At 42.3% G+C, this 19,592-nt stretch overlaps 1 protein-coding gene across 1 annotated transcript; it reads right to left on the bottom strand.

Annotated features, from left to right (window-relative positions):
• Window positions 1-2,373: 2,373 nt before the first annotated feature.
• IRS4 (insulin receptor substrate 4) lies at window positions 2,374-18,500 on the bottom strand (the record flags this gene model as incomplete). The annotated part of the gene is made up of 2 exons (XM_079123995.1): window positions 2,374-5,069; window positions 14,762-18,500. The coding sequence occupies 2 exons, from the start codon at window positions 18,498-18,500 to the stop codon at window positions 5,065-5,067; spliced, it is 3,744 nt and encodes a 1,247-aa protein (XP_078980121.1). The 3' UTR covers window positions 2,374-5,064.
• Window positions 18,501-19,592: the final 1,092 nt, after the last annotated feature.

The following is a 19,592-nucleotide window of genomic DNA, read 5'->3' as shown; positions in this document are numbered from 1 at the left end:
TAAAAGGCCCACATAATTTGAATCCCTGAAAATGTTGCAGAAAATGCAAAAATGTTGAAAACCTTCCTGGAGGTTGCAAGTGTGGAAATACAGAACGAATTGAAAGCTTCACATTTTTCTGTAGACACTTAAGAATCTGCTTTCCATTTCAATATTTCCTTGCTCCTTTTGTTATTGAAATGCTAATTCAGATTACTGCCAGTGAAAATAGAAGACCCTATAATGGATATTCTGAGGTTGAAACGTCAAGGAATGGATTGCTTCTAGTTCAGTTCTATGGACCCAAATGTTTAATATTAAGTAAAATCAATGGCTTCCTCCCAAATTCTCAGGACTTTATTCTAAATAAGTTTCCCTCATTTACATAGCACAGCACTGATGTTGCTGACAAATTCCAATGTAGCATGCAACAGTGGTTCCTAATTGCTTTAGCATTTATCATGCACAGGAGACAGGAGGGAAGTTGTCTCATTTTGTACAGCTCAGTTGCATTTCTTATCTCTGAAGTACACTTAAGCAGCAAACGGGACTTAAGGTGGCTGCCTGAAAACCAGCATCCATTTACATGCATATCTAGGAGGGAAAATGAATTGGATTTTCTAAAACAGAATACAGTCCAACCTCATTCTCCGCATTAATTTTGCATAATTTCTTTTGCACATTTTATAAATTAGGGGCCATGATCTGGTTTACCCAAATTCACCTGCACACATTTTCCAGGTTGTTCCTTTTGTCAGTTTTGTTTTCAAAACATTTTTTAAAAAGCATTTTGGAACATTTCCAAAATGGCCTTTGGGGTCAATTAGCACGTAGTAATATTTTTCTAAGCAGTCGCTGGGAGGTGCTTAACTAGTGTGTACTCAGGTATCTTTTACCTTACAAGTCTTCTGAAAGGTTTTGTGTTTTAAAGAAACAGGACTCCAAGATTCTGCAGAGAACATTTGGTTACTATGTATGAGACTACGAGAGTGAGGAAGCTGAAGTTCTGGTTATGCATTCTTGGACATAGATCCTTCTTGCTAGTGATTTCTGCTATTGACGCAGCCAGTCTGTGCCTACTGTTCCAGGAATTTAAGTCCTGTGAACCCGAAAATGAATACACAAGTATCACTTGGATTGATGGGCATGGATGTGCCTATTTGTATTTAAATTTTTAATTACTTTTATTATTATTATTTTGAGGGACTGCTGGGGATGAATAAAAACATTTGGGCTGTCTGACAAATATAGATTGTTCCCATGAAGTGTGGATTAAGAGTTTATATACACATATATATTTATAAAATTGTATAAAGATGTAAAATTACACAGAAGCTAAAATATGTTGTAGACAGTTTCTAATAATAAAGGCATTCTAATTGTATCCTCCCATTGTGATAATATTTTGTACACATCTTCTCAGGTCTATCAATTAAGTTCAAGCTGTAAAACCAATCCGGTTATTTGCATATACACAACCCATGTGACTTACAGATTTTTCACATAATCTGGGACCTGCCTTCCTACCTTGTGGCCCATATAATCCCATGGATGCCTCTCCTCCTGATTGCTGGGCAGATATTGGTCCAAAATTTGTTCTCACTGTTCTTCTAAGTGGCAAGGGCAACTTGATAAAGAAAAAATGGGGGAGAAGAGAGCAATTTTTCTAGCATTTCTTTAAACTTTCAGTTTCTGTAAGGGTAGCATCATTTGCTAATAAATTCTTGATATTAAATCCATTTTTCCACATTCCATGAATACAAAACTGCTGTCTTGCCATTGGTGTAATTTTCATGTATTTGTGTTTTTCTTTGCAGTGGTTGAAAATAAGAAAGGGCATGGCTGGCAGTGGCAAATGCCTGTGATCCCAGCTGCTTGGAAGGCTGAGGCAGGAGGATCCCAAGTTTGAGACCAGTCTTGGCAATTTTGTTAGTCGCTATTTCAAAATTTAAAAATAATTTTTAAAAGGGCTTGCTATGTAGCTCAGTGGTAGAGGGCCTCTGGGTTCAATCCCCAATACTACAAAGAAAAAAGGAAATGAAAAGGGAGTCATTGAAAGGACATCACTAAGTGGCAAGGGAAGGAGACGAGAAAATTTATAAATGATCAACTCAATCTAGTTGCGTCAATGTAGGATTCACATGAAAATTCAGGTAAGTCATTTCAGAAGTTGTTCTATACTAGTATCTCCACATTTGGAGACTCAGGAGTTAGTTGCCTTATGTTTCTAGGCAAAATAACTTTTAACAGATGCTGGGGTGGTAGCTCAGTGGTAAAGCACTTGCCTAGCACATGTGAGGCACTGGGTCTGATCCTCAGCACCACATAAAAATAAATAAATAAAATGAAGGTATTGTGTCCATCTAAACTAAAAAATATTTTTAAGAAGTAACTTCAACATAAACTTTGAATTACCCCCAATGGTTTCATTCTGAAAAATGAAGCCAATTGTACCACTGAATAGGAAAACATATTATAGTGAAGCAGAAAGAGTAGTATTAAGAAAAAAACAAATTTCACATGAATAACTTACATGAACACATTTATTGCAAGTAGCTCTATGGAAAGGCAAGTCAGATATATATATAAACACTATACAGAGTCGCAAGTTTGTCTCCCAAAACTGCAAATGAGATGTTTACAAAGAAGAGAGTATAAGAGTATTTACAAAGGAAGACAAAGCCGGAGCAACTCAAAGCAGATCTGTGAAGCAGAAATAGCAAATGTAATGAGCAGTTGGAACTGTAAGGTTTTAGTTTTTACTGACCATGTAACTATGTATGATACCAAATTAATGTAGAGGTCACAAAAAAAAATCGTTCCATCATTGGTTTTTCTTAACAGCAGCATAAACTGATAGCTGGAAGGCAAGTGATATGTTGGTACACATATTCTATAAAGAGTCTTCCAGCACAATACTGAATAAATTAATTGTCTGTAAACTAAGAAGTAGTGTCAAAAAGTTTGCATATTTGTTATGCTGTACCTGTGACTATTTGTACCTGTTACTATTTGTATGTACTGTTGTGTATGAGGTTTCCATTCATTTATTCAGCAAGTGTTACCTCTGTGCTGTACCCTCTGTACCCTGTCTGCTGGCAGCCCCTGAACCTAATATGTAAATAAAATGATATAGCATTTCCCCCCAGAAAAAAAACTTAAAACTTTTCTTTCCACAAATCTGAACGATTATGACTTAACTTACTTGTATATAATTGGTGACAGAAAGCTTGAAAAGAGGCTGCCTAAAGAGCACATTGTTATCATAATGAACAAAAGCCACACTGAGTTATTTGAGCAGGTTGAAAAGAGGAGTCTGAAGAGACTGATGAAGCTGATGTACTAGTAGTGACCAGTAACTAGAGCAGTGACTGGCCCTGTAGTCACACCATCTCCTCAGCACCCTTCAAAAGGGGGGAAAAAAGCCCCCCCCATCCCTTTGGTTGGTAGGCAAGGGAAAAAAAAATAGAAGTCAACTCGGTTCTTCAAGAAAAGTTAGCAACATGTACTATAAGCCTGCTCAAAGATAGAAGTACACGTTCAAAGACATCAAAACCGAGTGGCAAAAACTTCAGATAAATATTACACTACTTCAAAGTTGCACATTAAATGCGAAGCTTTTTTTTTTTTTTAACAGAGTTACACACAACAGGTACATCTATAATCACATGTTCACAGGTACACAAAGGTATGCATACACACAAATGTGCATACACACACTAGCACTCACACACTTAAGACACTCAAACACTCACACCCATCTGTGATATGATGAGGTTTGCCAGTGATGGTACAAGCCAAGATTTGTGTGCCACCACATAACAAAGCTCTAAGCAAGCTTCAAGACCTTTGTGCCTATCCTCTGTGGTCACCACCTGTTGGTGTCATGTTCTCAAAGGTCCAGGTTCCTAAAATCTTAATTCAGTTTCCATCAGAGGCAAGCAAAAATAGGAGAGGGGAAGCTTGCTCTGATTTTTTTTTTTTAATTTAGTACATCTTATATTCGATCCTTGTCCAGAAGGAAACAAGGCCTTATAAGAGGTTCCTTTTGGCTTAAGTTTTAGTCAGAATATCGATTGATTAAGTACACACTAATTTCTTGAATATGGGAAACTGATTTCTTTATAGGAGTCCTGGGCATAGGAGGGAATGTGTGCGTTGGGGAGAGGGTCAGAGAGAGGGAATGGTGGAAGGAAAGAGAGGAAGGCCCAGAGAGGCAGAGAGGGGCCTGTGAGAAGCAAACTTTTGAAGAACATTGCTTCTTATAGGAGAAAAATGTAGGTCACTTTAACAAAATAAAAAAATAACTGTTTTGGAAAATGCTCAATTGATTTGCAGACAGAACTTCACTGTGTTACATATGAGCAGGTAGCTAAACCTGCTTCTCAGTTCTGTCTTTAAAATGTTGGAAATACTCATTCAAGATATGTTTCACTGACATTTAATATAGACAGATTGTTGTAGTCTTGTTAATGAGTAAAAACTGAGATATCTGCCCTTAGTCCTGCCTTTAAAATACTGAAAATGCCCCATCAAGATATCAGTTCAGTTGTCATTTAAATCCTTGATCAAGAAATGTTCTATGTATGTACTATTCAGAGAAAGAAGATTCCAGATCATACCTACCTTCTCATTTGTATAAGATTTTTTTCTTACCTTTCCTTGTTTACAGGTTTTGTAACTTCAAAATTAATCTAAATATTATGCATCATTAAAACTCGAATTGGCTCATTTTACAAGGAAATAATGTTTTTAAGAGAAAAGGAAACGGTTACAAGATGCTAACTTTTACAGTAATTGCTTCCTTTCAAAGACACAGATCAGGGAGTGGAAACTAGACAACAAAAAACAAAGCACAGTGTGAATATTCTTAATTCAAAATTAATGGATCCAGAAGGCAGCAGTAAAGAAGATCTCTGAGTAGGATCATCTAACTGCCAGAGTCCACTTGTAGGAATGTAGGAATTTAGGTTGCTTTCTATTCAGAAGCCTCTGAATGTTCTTTCTTTTAGGTAGATCTGGAGTAGATAAAGATGAAATCCTTAAGTGTCACTTTTCTTCTAATGTGTTTCTGTGGCAATGCATTCACTCTACAAAAAAAGATAAAACAAAAATTATTTTCAAGACTAGTACAAAGCTTTTACCCCTACCATGTCCTAAAAACAAAACAAAACAAAACAATTTTAGTAGAAATTTGTGAGTGATTTTTGAGAATGCCTTGGCATGGACATGGTTAATCAACTCTGCTGGCTGCCTGTGAGGCACTAGCACAAGCTGGGCAAAGACATGAGAGCAGTTACTCCTTTTGCCCCCAGGTTGCCACTCTGACATTTCTGGTACATAGTAGCATTGCACATGCATGCACTGATGATCTCCATCCTCCCTGTGAACCCACAAGTGAGCAAGGCATCAAGCAAAGAGAATGTTTTCCGTCTCCTACATGCTTGATTATGCCTTTGCCAGGTTATGTGGCATGAATCAAAGGATTTAGGCGCAGCCTTGGTGATAGTCTCCTGACCCAAACGCAGAATTTCTTCTAAAAAAAACAGTCAGCCCTGCAAAGGACATGTGATTGAAATTCCCATCTTTCTAATAAAAAGAGGTTAATTACTTTCTTCGCTTTTTGCTCATTGGGAGGGTGCTTAATGGGGAGCCTGGGATGGGATCAGGTAGGCAGAAAAAGATATTTGACTGGCAAAGGGATGGGGATAAATGCTCGGCAAAATGATTATGGGTTATTATGGGTTACCAGTGTTATCTGAAGACTGGGTCACATCAAACTACCAAGTATTCTATTGCCTTTGAGACAACCTAAAATAATCCGTTGGAAGCATCCTCCAGAATAGGCTTTCAGCGCAAGATCTTTATTAAACTGGAACTATACACTTTATTCATTCTTTCACCAGATGTTTTGATGAATGTAATGAACTTGGCAGCTAGATGAAACATTCAGTTCTCCATTCCCCTACCTACTGGGCTACTGGTCTCAATTCACTGGATGGGTCCTCTTCTCACATTAAAAAGTAAAACAAAAAAATACTAAGTTCCATTTTGTTTAGGATATTTTAAGATTCTATTTATCTTGTTTACAGAGGATGAAATGTGCCTGTGACAACCATAGGTTAACTGTGAGTGCTTGTTAGCAACTCAGTCCTTTATTTATTTGCTACAAAATTAGGCCAGACTAGTACTGTGGAATTTCGTCAGATATCAGCAACTTGTTTTTTTTTTTTTTTTTAACCTAAATTTGAGCTTAGAAAGATGTGTCAACTAATTTACTATTTTGTTTTAATATAAAAATAGCTTCCTATGTTCATACACAGCACAATGCATGTGCTTTAAGGGGGTTTTCTGACTCATATAATCCAGAGCATTTATATATATTTTTCCAGAAACATAAAAATTAAGTTCCAAAAACTACCTCATCAGCATTATGTTAAGCCTGAAATATGGGGCATTTGTTGCTGTTGGAGTAGTTTTTCTTTCTTCTTTCCTTACTCTAAATTAGAGGCTCTACTATGATATTTTAAAAAATATTTTTAGTTGTAGATGGACACAATACATTTTATTGATTTATTTTTATGTGGTGCTGAGGATTGAACTCAGTACCTCATACATGTAAGGCAAGTGTTCCACCACTGAACTACAACCCCAGCCCTCACTATAGATTTGACTCACACTTCCACTGCTTTCCTATAACATCTACACCAGTGGTGGGTGAATGCTTGATAACTTACTGAGACCTGGCAAATAATGGTGTAATTTCAAGTTTACAAAATATGTTTGCTGATTCCTGATTAACTATGATAGTAGAAAGGAATAATGCTTTCCAAAACAGGATAATCCCCAAATAATTTAACTTGCTTCTGAAATGCATTGTGGGAATTTGAGCCTCGGATTTGTCTTTATAATCCTGTTTTACTTAGGCCAATATTAAAATTAGTTTACATTCCCTGAGCACATTCCAAAGAACAGCAAAAGGAAGCGACTCAAATGCTTCCTGGGTGGCAAAAGAAAGCAATTGGGGATTAAATGGGATCATAAACAGTCTACAGAATGAATATCGTCTCCTGTTCATTTTTATATCATTTCACCATCAGAAGTGTAAATGGCCATGCTTTAAATAATGTGGTCTGGTTTTGATGTATTATTCCTATTTGATACTGACAGGTTATAAATAATTACCTTATTGTATATTCTTACTTTCCAATTAATCAAAGATCTTTTTAATGACAAGTTAATTGCACCCTTTTTAATGGGTGGCAAGCTCTTCAAGTAATTTCTCTCTACAAGAAAGAAAAACTTAATAGACTTGGATGGGTCAAAACATTTCCCTTCTACTTCCTCCAGTCTGGCATGTATTATTTTCTTCTCAAAAATGAAAGAAGTAAACTTTTCTGTTTCAATTTGTATAATGATATAAACTTTAACATTAATATTTAATATACTAATAAAGCACACATGACTTCAATATCCCTGGAAATCTGTAGGGTGAGCCAAGAAGGCAGTTCCTCCAGGGTGTTCCAGACCTCTTTATATGAATCATAAACACGCCTCCATTACTGTTTGAAGTCCAAAACAGCAATGGTTCCGCTGCGCAGAGAGAGGTGAGACTGTAACAATGTATTCAGTTATTCACTCATTCTCTTTTTATCCTCTCCAATCTTATTGTTTTATTTTTTCTAATCTTTTCAACTCCAATTTTCCTAGAACTCAAAAATGTTTTTTTCATGTTCTATTGAAAATCCTCACTCTGTTCATTAGTCAACATTGGCTATCTCTGCAATCAACTGGTGATCCCACAAGCAAGGGGCAACCAAGTAAAACACTGAAGGCAGACAAAAGGAAGTGAAGGGAAATGAAAGTGTATACCCAGAGATGAACATATAATAATGCAATTATATTATTTAGCTTAACATTGTGTTTGGATTATAAGTAGATTTTTTTTTCTTCAGTAAAAACAGTCGTCACACCTTTTGGGGCCCCATGAATGTATAGGAGGATGGTTCCCTAGAACTATAAAAATCCTAGATCAGATGACAAAATATGCTTCTCCTCATAGTAGCAACAGTTGTAAGAGAATAGTCAAAATAATCTGCAAGGAAAAGGATGATACTTGTATACCTCTACGATCTCAAAGGTTAACTCAATTGTTCCACCCCTGCCTTCACTAAGCAGCCCTGGACCACATCTTCATGTTAACTCCAGTCTTGATTATCTGTATACAAACTGGAGATCAGCTACAGAATTTCCATCCCAGGTCAGTTTCCCCACTACCTCCCAACCACACTTGGTCCACTTTACTCTGCTGCCTAGTTACTGCCGACTTAAAGAATGCAAGTTACTAGAATTCTAATATAGGCAGTCTCCAATTTACAAAAGAACCATATTCCAAGGTTCACTGTTGAATTGAAACTCAGAATAAATTATCACATAGAAGCACTGTCATAAATAAATGGCGAATAAGTTGGTAGCTTTGTCTACACACATCTATGTTTAACCTGTACAGTTCCTGAACTAACAGAGGAACTACTTTGACTATGTCCAATCACCATTTCTATGAGAAGATGTATTGGGAACTTTTAATTTGTGACTCCAGGGAAATACACACATAATAATAGAAATAATGTCCCCTATACTCAAAAGGCTGGAATATATTTGGACGTAGGGATGGCAGCAGAAGGGAGACTTTGGGCAGAGCTGCAGCCACAATAATGATTCGTTCAAAGGAGGGACTCTGAGGTGAGGACAAGGTTAGTACGCTTTCAAGGAGAAGGAATAACATATTACCAAGTGGGGGTTAAAATTACATTTGCTGGTCACACTTCCAATTTTCCGATTGTGAGCAATTTTCAAGATGAATTTAAAGATAATGACTTCATTGATATTTTGTTTCAAGTATACAAGTAGAAAATTAGTAATCATAGGAAGATTATATATATTTTGAAAACTAGCTAAAGTGACTACAGTTTAGGGGGAATTGGATATTCAGTAAATCCAGAAGATCTGGCTAGCATCAAACATATTGTGGTCAATCTAACCATGAAAATAGCTTTAAACACCAGGCTAGCTGCCTCTGTGCCAACAAGTCAGAGTAGAACAGGCAGCCTAGGCTTGAAACTGTACAAGGATCCCTTACAGGGGAGGCTGTTCCTGCAAGCTAAGTGCAGGCAGGTTGTGAACTAGGAGTTAACGACATCTAGGGAGGTCCTCCGTGGGGCCCTATGGGACTCCCAGGATGGCCCTCTCAACTTTTCAGTCAGAGAAATCAGGAAAGGCATGTTTTTCTGAGAATAAGGGCACATGTCTGGCAAAGGGCACATGAGGGCAAAACTCCCAGAATACAATCAAGGCAATCCTAACAAATAAGGAAGGAGTATTAGGAAGCTAGGGGACAAAATAGTAGTAACTTTCTCATTTCACCTAATAGATATTTAAGCACATATTTTTCATTCTAAAAGGAATTAATTCCCCAAGCAAAAGTTGAAAGTTATCCACTAAAAAAATACAAATCATATATCAACATTAAGAAAAAATCCTTACAAAAATCCTATTTCTCAAGTGTTGAGCCTACTTTCCCAAAGGACAGAAATGTGAGCCCTATAGCTACATAACCAAAAATCAATACTTTAAAATTAGCAATCTGATAGTTCTGCTAAAAGTGGATTGTGTTGTAATGCATTCATTTCATCAAAAAAGTAGATTTTTGGGGGGAATGGGGATGGATCCCAGTTCCTTGCGCATGCTAGACAAGAGCCCTACCACTGAGTTACCTCCCAGTCCTTAACAAGTAATTTTTAAAAATCTCTCATTTCTCACTCAGGACCAAGTAACGGTTTTTCAGTAATTTTTTTAGTGAAAAAAATCATTCCAGTAAATGATCCTCAACACCAAAGAGCCGGCAGCACCTCTTAGACAAAACATACTGCAGACTTTAATTAAGCATCTTACAAAAGCTATTTTCCAATACTGCCAATAAAATGTCTGGGCTATTTTTACATAGTCTTAAAGACTTAAAAAGGTGCTAAACAAAATGAACTTAATTTTAAACAAGGATTTTTATGTCCTCAGGAGAGGATTTGATTTTCAAGGCTTCTAAAATCTACCTGCCTGACTGCCAAAAGCAAGTTTACTTTTAAAATAAATGAACATCTATTTCGACAGCGTATTTTCTTCTACCTGGCTTACTTTATCCTGTTTGCCCACTGTGATAGTTTAGATTAGAATATCAGATTTTATATATAAAGGAATTAAATGAAAAGACTTTTTGATATAGCTGGCAGATGTCACTGGATTATTAGAAAAACCATAAAAATCTAATTTCAGTTAAGGAAATGACCATTCATTAATGGACATTTACTGAATATACCCTCAATTCACTTTCATTCCTTTCAATGTTTCTGCAGGAACTAAATAGACACACACATTATTTGTGTTTGGGAGGTAAAGATTAGCTAGCTCCTCCCCAGATCAGATTTAAAACACTGACTTCCAGCACAGGTCAAATTCTTTTATTCTAAGAACCCTGGCAAACAGTTCAATGTAATGAAAATTACCCAAACCCTGGCAGATGGTCTACATTTAAAACACTTCAAATGAGTTACAACAAATTTTCTTACTATCAAATTCAAGCAAACATGTAATTTTTCCCAATACTTGCCTATATGCCAGTCTTTCATTGATATGAAAATAACTGAATGAACACCTGATTAAAAAGGGAATTGTGGTGTTCTAGGTGGGGCATTGAATTTGAAATCGGATGTATGAGTTAAATTTGCAGCTCTGCCACTTACCTTTTTGACCACAGGAAAATTCTTAATACCGGCTTCATTTCCAGTACTTACCGTTGTTCATCAATAACATAATGAATATGAATGTGCTTTGCAAACTATAAGGCAATCTGCAACTGGAAAGCATTCCCTCAATCAACAATAAATTGACAATTTAACAACATTCCATTTCAAATCACACAGTACTCCTTACTTCTCCCTATACTGGCCAGCCACATCTGTTTCAACATGAAGTTTTTTAAAAGCCTGAGTTAGTTCCCAAAACAACTAGCTCTCTGCCAATGACTCGGAAGTATTTTGGTTCATGTTTGGCGATTAGGGACAGGAAAAGAAAGCAAGAGATCCTGTTTGAGCTTTTATGCATGTGTGATATTCTGGCATGCTTAATTAAAGCCCTGGTCCTTGTTTGATGGAGATGTTTTGCTAGTGTCGAGAATTTTTATCCTGGAAGCTTCTCTCTTAAAATAGAATGAATGCAAATGAATCATGATTGCCAACAACTTTAGCTAACTTTAATTGAGTGAGGTCCTCTTTAATTGTTGTAGGTCAAATACCTCATTACTCCAAACAACTTTCCAAATTGTGGGGAGAGGCTGTTGAATGTTGCCTAAAATAAGTGACCCATCAATGGTGGCTGAGAAATCTCTGCTATATGGAAGTTTTATTCTAGTAATTTGCAATAAATAAGTTAATAGAATAAAGACAATTTGCTCCTACCACCTATAATTTATGGCAATGGGATTTGGCAGGATTACATACACTCAAAAGAAGTTTGGGCTTCTTACACAGTGATAATGGTGCCTAAAATTTCAGAAGTTAATTACTAAAGTTTTTTGCTTATAAATACCAAATATTATCATAATATAACTAATTTGGCTGACCCATTATCTCATGCCTTCCAGAGCTCCCTTTTTCATTCTCCTCTCTCTTGAATGAAAAATCAGGGAGTTTTTCACCTCAAATCATTTCAACCTATCAATTCTCTATCAGGTCAAGTAGTAAAAGAAGCAAAAGGTCGCACATGGATTAGGAGTCAGACTAAACCATGAAAGAAATTACAGTCTCCTCTTAAATGCTAACATATACTACAGTTCCTCTGTTTAAAATGTAAACACTTCATCTTCAACAGATGCTTTAAAAGATTTCACTTATTTTATAAAAGTAATATCCAAGTTATATTTCTGAGTGTTTCTTTCTGACCTGAAAGATGCCCTTAAAGTACTTTCTCATATGTAGAGTAGATAAATGAGATTATTCATTTTGTTTCATGAAAAAAAAAGTCTCATTGATAAACAGATCTCAACTGTGAAGGTCCCGAGTATGAAAAACCCCATGAAGTATTTAAATGAGACTAACTGAAAGGTGAAATTTGTGAACAGAGAATTTTAATTTTTCTTTGTATCTCTAGATGTAACAGGGGTAACAACACTGATAATAACTACATAATAATTCATGTATAGCACTTACTATGTTCCAGGCATTGTTCTAAACACCTTCCATAAATTAGAATTAATTTGAAACATATAACTCCTAACACTATATCTTGCCTCTTTATCAGGGCACTTTTTTCATTTCCTAACAAGGTCTTCTTATTTTTAAAATGTTAAATCAGAAAATGAAGAGAGAATGGAAACAGAGGAAAGTTATTCCACAACTTTATACTAAGAAATGATCAGATTCATTCAGCCTATTCTTAATACTTCAAGACAACACTCTATTATATCAATTCACATTAAAATACTAACCAAAGTCATTTCCTGCAATGGGTATTTCACCACACCCCCACCCCCTTCACACCCTTACCCCCCACTTTCCCACCATTCCTTCTATACATCTCAGCAAACTCAGCACTAAGTATTTTGCAAAAAATTAAATAAATTCTAAATTTAAATGGCTGAAACGTCACCTCACTGCTAATCCAATGACAAAATAAAATCTTCCATTTATAAAGTGCTTTAACATTCCAAATTGCTTCCACATTCATTCTTTTACTTCAACCTAAGTACCTGCTTCCCTGTGAGATACTGCCTCCTTGCTGTAGTCAATCAATAAAGTTAGGAATCTCTAAATAGACAATAGATTTAGAAAATGTCAAATCTCCAAAGTAGTTACAAAGTCATAAATCAATAATTTATGGTATATGATCACTGGATCTCAGTAATCCTTGGGAAGGCAAGGTTTATTTGAAGAACACTCAGATTTCAACTATTTTTAATCTTTACCTAAACAAGATTATTGGAAATTACAGGCAAACCTGCATGAAAACTCATCCCTTTCAAAGTTCCACAGGGACAAGCAGTTATTTTGATGTATGTCTATTTTGATGTGCATTTTACATCAACGTTGTAAACCTTGTCTTCAGCAGTTAGGTTCCGACAATAGCTTGAAATCAATTTTCAGGTGCACTTTACAGAATAAAATAGACTGGTTTCCAAAAATCTGATAATGAATTAAATTCTTGGAGATGGAATTATAAATTTTAAATGAAGTAGTGGTGATATTGTGTGTGTGTGTGTGTGTGTTGGAAAGAAGGCTCACAATTTAAAGGACATCTGAATTGAATTCTTTGGCAAGCTAAAGCATCCTTTAGTCGTTTTAATGATCACTCTTTTAGTGTGTCTGTGCTGCAAATGTGAGTTTTTGTATGGCAAGTTTTCTATAGCAGAGGGAGAAAGGGGAGGTGGGGGGGTTACACCTGCACTAAATAGGGAGCTTGTTAGGTGACTGTTGTGATCAGTCCCGGACTTGTTCTGCCTGATCAAGCACAGTGGGCAGAGATCCAATCACAAAAGCATTCCACAAAGCAAGCAAAGCAAAAATCTTCACTAAACTGACTACTGGAATGAAAACTGCTGGGGTCCATCCCTTCCCTTCACTGGGAAGGAAGCATGTTTTACTAAAGACGAAGGCAGTGGTGACTATGAGGACATCATATTTTGCAACCATTCCTTGAAAACATCAAGACAAATTTGTGCAATGTTGCACACAGGAGATTTACTAACTTTTGTTTCCAAGACCAACAGATCCTACTCTTTGGAAAATTAGCCCTTTAAAAACTTCCCACTGTTCCAGGGTAGGCTGCCCCTGGGGTCAGCTTTTCCTCCAGTTTAGTTATCTTGCTTTCCTTGATTTCCCAGAAGACACACCAATTAGATATTTTAAATGCTTTTTAAATCTTTGAAACAATATTCATATCCATTATCAAGTTGTCACCACACCCTCTTCTGAAAGGGTGGCAGGTTAAAAGAAGAAAATAAGGCACAGCAAACATGACTTGCCTGTCCCTACCAGTGACAGAGAAAACAGACACGGTTTCTCACAATTTATCCTGTGTAAAAACAAACACAAAAAGATCAACACAAAAACACATTCCAGAGCCAAATACTATCTTCATTTAATCAGATCCTGTTTGGGATTATTTATGGTTTGTCACCCCCTCCCCCATTCATTGATGCTAACAATTGAGATTTAGCCTTTTTGGTCAATCAGAGCAAACCAGCAAAACAATACTGCATTTCAAAAATAGCAATAGTTAATTGTTACCGCTTAATATTCTGTGCTCTTATTTAATACCTGCACTTAAATATAGGCATTTGTGGAAAAGCATGTTTTAGTTGTCGACTTGAAAATGAGGTGATGGGTTGTTGGAACTCAATTTACCATGTCCTGCTTTGTCCTATCATTTAAGGATGGAGAAGGATGTTCGAAATCCTCCTCAAGTCCTTTTGTTTTAACTAATGCTAAAAAGTATAATCAATCTTCCAATGGTAACCCGCTTTGTCTAAATTTATGGTTAGACGAAAGTTTAAGGTTTTGCAAAGATCAAAATGGTTTCCTGTGGAAAATTAAAACTGAATTCTACCCCCCACGTCAAATAGCACCGATTAATGAAATACTACCTCCCTATCCTTAAGGCTGTAGACGGCAGCGCAGCGTCTCGCTCATTAAGCAATGCCCACTAACTTTATGGAGATCAATTCTAAATTACCAACCTCTTTTCTGAGAGTCGAACTTCTTGTTGTCAGGTCTGGCAAAGTCCATTCTCACGTAAGTGTCATCGTCGTCCTCAGAATCTTCTCTCTCCAGGGGTCTCGGCCCCTGGTGGTGGCGAGCAGGCGGTGGGGGAGCAGCAGCTGCGGAAGCGGCCCCGCCCGCCGCATTCTCACCTCCCGCAAGGTCTGCAGCTGGGTCCGGGGCTCCCGGATTCGCGCCATCAGCAAGGTCCTGGGCCCCCCTCACCGCCTCGGCGTCAGCAGCAGTAGCAACAGGTTGGAACCAGAGGGTGGAGGCGGAGTCAAATCCAGCGGCGGCCTCTAAGCCCGCGGCGGCTGCGCCGATGCCTGGGACCGCTGCGAGAGCGGAGGCCGCGGCTAACACGCGGCCCACGGCTAAGGTCGGCGCCGCTGCCGCAGCAGCAGCCGACGGGGAGGGAGCTGAAAGGTCTCTCTCGAGGCCATCAGTCGGGAAGGCCGAGACCACGGCCCGGGCGGCTGCAAATAAACTCAGCGAACGGCTTTGTGAGCGTCTCCCCTCTTGCTCCTCCTCCTGCAGCAGCCTAGCTACAGGTGGTGGTTCGGAGCATCGGCTAGGGGACAGGGAAATGTCCATGCAGCACTCAGAAAATGGATCGACCACGTAGATTCGACCTGTTTCTGCATCGTAACGAATGGCACTGTCAGCAAAAGGCACGGCTGGTGTCATTGCTGGGTTGAAATTTACTTCAATGTAGTCGCCCTCTTCCACATTAGCACTGCTACCTGTAGCACTGGGAGGAAGAGGGCGAAGTGGCCACCTAGCACCATCCAGAGATAGGGGGTTGGCACCTGGGATAGCTCTTAAGAGATGTGAGAGGCGGCTTGCTGGATTTGGAAAGGGCACTCCAAATTCAACATTCACGTAATTCGAAAAGGCTGGCTGTCTGGGGTCAGCAATTATGCCCCACGAATCTGGCAGTCCTTGAGCAGAGGGGGCTGGCATATTGCTATCTCTTTTAGTGAAGTCAATGTTGACGTAGTCACTAGAGCTGTCAGCTTCTTTCTGCTCACGTGTGGGCTTCTGTGGTTTGGGCTTGATTTTATTTCCTTTTGTCATGAAAGAAAGCCGGTTAGGTCTCTTAGCCTTGCTCTTTGGGGGGCCATCATCTACGGGCTTTGAGAATGACCCCTCAACTGAAGGCTTTGCAGGTGCACGTTTGGGGCCCCAGTTAGATGAGGCTTCCTTGTCTAGGCCCCTCCCCAGGAACTTTCCAGGTAACATTGGTACATACTCACTGTGGTCACTCTGTCCCAAGGGTGAGCTCTGAAAAGGATTTGGCAGCGAGAAGTAGGAGCTCCAACTTTTGGACGAAGAGCCGCCCTGAGGATTCCTGGGGTTTTTTGGAATTGCACCAGCGCCAGGAGCCATAAACATGTAGTCACTGTCACTGTCATTGTCCTTGGAGTCATCCTCTTTGTTAGGATCAGGTGCTTTGGGAGGACTAGGGGCAGGCGGTGGGCTCACTCTAGGAAACATCATCATGTATCCTCTTGAATCTTCAAAAGGTGATCGAGAGTGGCGCTTTTTTGAAGCAGAGACATTTTGAGGGGCCATTGGCATGTAATCACTGGAGCTCGCCAGAGGGGCAGCCACCCCCGGCCTCATTGGCACATATGGGTCATCCTCATCTTCATCCAAAGCTCTGGCTCTGTGGGGACCACGAGCTGCACCTTCTGAAGTCTCTGTGTCTCTCACCTCCTTGGCTTCCTTGCGTTCTTTTGTGGCTCCTCTGTCAGCACAAAAATAAAGGCGGAATCTTCCCCCAGACTTGCCTTTCCCACTAGTTCCCGCTGGTGGGGGTGGGGGCGGGGGCGGCGGAGGAGGTGGAATTTGCTGTTGCTTGCTTTGAGTTAATTTGCCAAAGTAGGATCTTTTCTTCAGAGATTTGCCTCGGTCACCATCCCCATCTGAGCTTTTCCCACTTCCTGAGCCTTTGCCACCTCCAGAGTGCTTGCCACCACCTGGGCCATGGCCATCCCCCGGTCCCTGACCACCACCTGAGCCGTGTCCACCTCCAGGTCTCTGGCCACCACCTGAGCCATGGCCACCTGCGGTGCCCTGGCCATCTCCTGAGCACTGGTTTCCTCCAGTACTCTGGCCTCCTGAGCCTTGGCCACCTCCAGATCCCTGCCTCCCACCTGAGCACTGGCTTCCTCCCGAGCTCTGGCTACTGGAGCCCTGGCCACTTGAGCCCTGGCCACCTCCTGAGCCTCGGCCATTTCCTGAGCCCCAATTGTTCATGGGCATGTAGTCGCCTTCGCTTCCTTCCTGACGCTCTTTGCCCTCTTTCCCTTTGCCCCCAGAGTTGCCAGAGTTGGAGCCGGAGGCTTCACCAGCCCTGTCACTGGCGTTTTCTTCAGGGTGAGGGGCACGTACCGGGCTGGGCGCTAAGCGGCGAAAAAAGCCGGCTGGCACTGAAACCGCTCTCCTGGACCTTCGCCCTCTGGGCAGGTGCAGCCTTCCTCGCCTGGAGGGGTGCAGAGGCTCGCTGGGCGATACGTAGCGCCTGGTGAAAAGCATCTCGTCTTCTCCGTCGCCGATGGACCGAAGGTGGCAGAACTGCTCAAAGCGGGACCTTCGGAGCCAGCCGCCAGGCTCGAGCGGCAGCAAGCCCAGGTGCCTCCTAGCGGACAGCAGGGTTAACAGGTGGGCGCCAATGCTGATGCTGTAGCTGCGGCAGCGGGCTCTGTATTCATCTGCACACAAGGCTCTCATCTTCTCCAAAAAGAGCTCGTGCATGTTTTGGGCCACCACGCAGTCATCGACCTGCATCCACAACTCCCCTGGACCGATAACGGTGGACCTGCCGACTTCCAAGAAGAAGTACTGCTCCGAGTGCCCGCAGCGACGGATGCTCAGGAGCTGGACGACCACGCTGGCCACTTCGGTGTTCAGCCTCACAAACACGACCTCCTCGTCGGTAAGACACAGCCGGAACACGCCGCTCAGCTCTTTTCTATGCCCCAGCCCCCTGGGTTTCACTACTACCTGCCACACATCTTTGTAGAAGGGTGGCTCCGCCGCCGCTGCCGCCGCTAGCGCGGCCGGCTCTCCGTCCGGCTGTGCGCCGAGCGTGCCGCAGCGGCGGCGCTTGCTCTCGAGGATGAGGCGGCTGAGCAGCAAGTACCAGCTTTCTTGCTCCGACTCGTTCTCGGCCACCATAGCGAAGTACTCGTCCTGCGTGAAAAGGGCAATGAGGTGGCGGTACCTTGCATCAGCCCGCTGGCTCACGGAGAAGCACTGGTACAGGGTGATAACGCGCCGCGGAGGGATGAGCGCGGGCACCGCTGCACCCGAGGCGGCCGCCGCCGCTGCAGCCGCCGCGGCACGGACACTGTGCCGGAACTTCCTGGCATTTTCGTAGTATTCCAGCCGAGCCGGGGCGTCAGCGGTCTCGACTTTGAGCACGAAGTAACGCCTGTGCCCGTGCTTCTGTTTCCGCAGGTAGCCGCGTTTGCAGACTTCGTCCCCGACGGGGAGGTCTTCCTCCTCAGACTCGGAGTCTGACCGGGAGCCAGTGGCCGTGGAGAGCCACATGGCTCCCGGACAAGACGACCCGGTCCCAATGAGTGCGGTCGGGGTTCCCGAAGAAAGAAGCGGGGTGCTCGTTACCGCCGCTAGAGCTGCCGCTGCCGCCGCTGCTGCAGCCCTCAGTCTCCTTGTCGCTTGGTCGCGAGCGAAGGAGCTACTCGCCATGGTGATGCACGATGGTTTTAAGGTGAGCGAAAGGGGGAGGGGGCACTCGGGGAAGGGAGGGTTGGTGGAAGAGGCCGTCTACCCCCATCGGCCCGCCCCAGCCCCCTCCCGCCTTGGCCCGCGCCCCCGCCCACTTCACTCCGGGCGCGCGGCAGCGGGCAAAACAACACGTGACTGCCGCCTCACGCGGCGGCCGCTGCGGATCCAGCTACCGGCGCAGTCGAGGGGCGCCAGCGGCCACCAGTAGAGGTGTGCAAGGGAGGGGGCGTCGAGCCCGGGAGGCGGGGCCACCTCCAGCTGGGCCGAGACCCTCTGGGTGGATCTCGGGGCCTGTGGGCCACGGGAGGAGGCGGGGCTCTCTGGCCACGCTGGTCCTAAAGGGGCGCTCAAAAAGGCAGGAGCGAGCGGGAGCAGGCCAGCTACCAGGGCTGGGCGCGGGCGCCACAGTCAGGGCGCTATTGGCTGGAGGGGGCTCGAGGTGGTGGGAGGGGGCGGAGCGCCAGCGGCGCCAGAGAGCCGAGCTGGCACAGCTGCGGGACGGTTTGTTTGTTTATTTGGGAAGCGGGAGCCAGGTGAAACTGTTGCAAGGCTCTGATTGGTTGGGATAGGAGCCAATGGGAGGGTCCGACAGGAAGGCGGCCCTGAATTCATTAGTTTGGGGGAAGGGAGGGGAGCTGAAGGGCTAGGGGGCGTGGCTGGGGTCCCAGAGTGGGCTTCGCTGTCTGGTTGTCTCGCGCTCGGGCGGTAAACAACCCTCTGCAAGTAGCTGTTAATGGTGGTGATAAATTCGGGCAAATCCCAGAGCCACAGTGACCTGGGGACCGATTCGGGCGCCCTCTCTCTCTTCCTGTCGCTCACACATTTTCTATGCCTATCACAGTCTGGTCCATTTCCTCCCGCTGCACGCGGCCGGCCTTACTTCTCAAGGGAAAGTGTCCAGAACCCCTGAAAACGTCAGCCACCAGGGCGCTCAGACCTGCCGCCCACTGTGCTGCAGGAGCTCCAGAGCCCGCTCCACCCCTGACACACGAATAGGACATTCAAATAGCAGCGATGCCTTCAAAATGAACACAATCTTTAAACAGCGCATTT

The sequence above is a fragment of the Sciurus vulgaris genome (assembly GCF_902686455.1).
Source record: "Sciurus vulgaris genome assembly, chromosome: X".
NCBI classification, from domain to species: Eukaryota; Metazoa; Chordata; class Mammalia; order Rodentia; family Sciuridae; genus Sciurus; species Sciurus vulgaris.
This window is presented reverse-complemented; position numbering and strand designations above follow the sequence as displayed.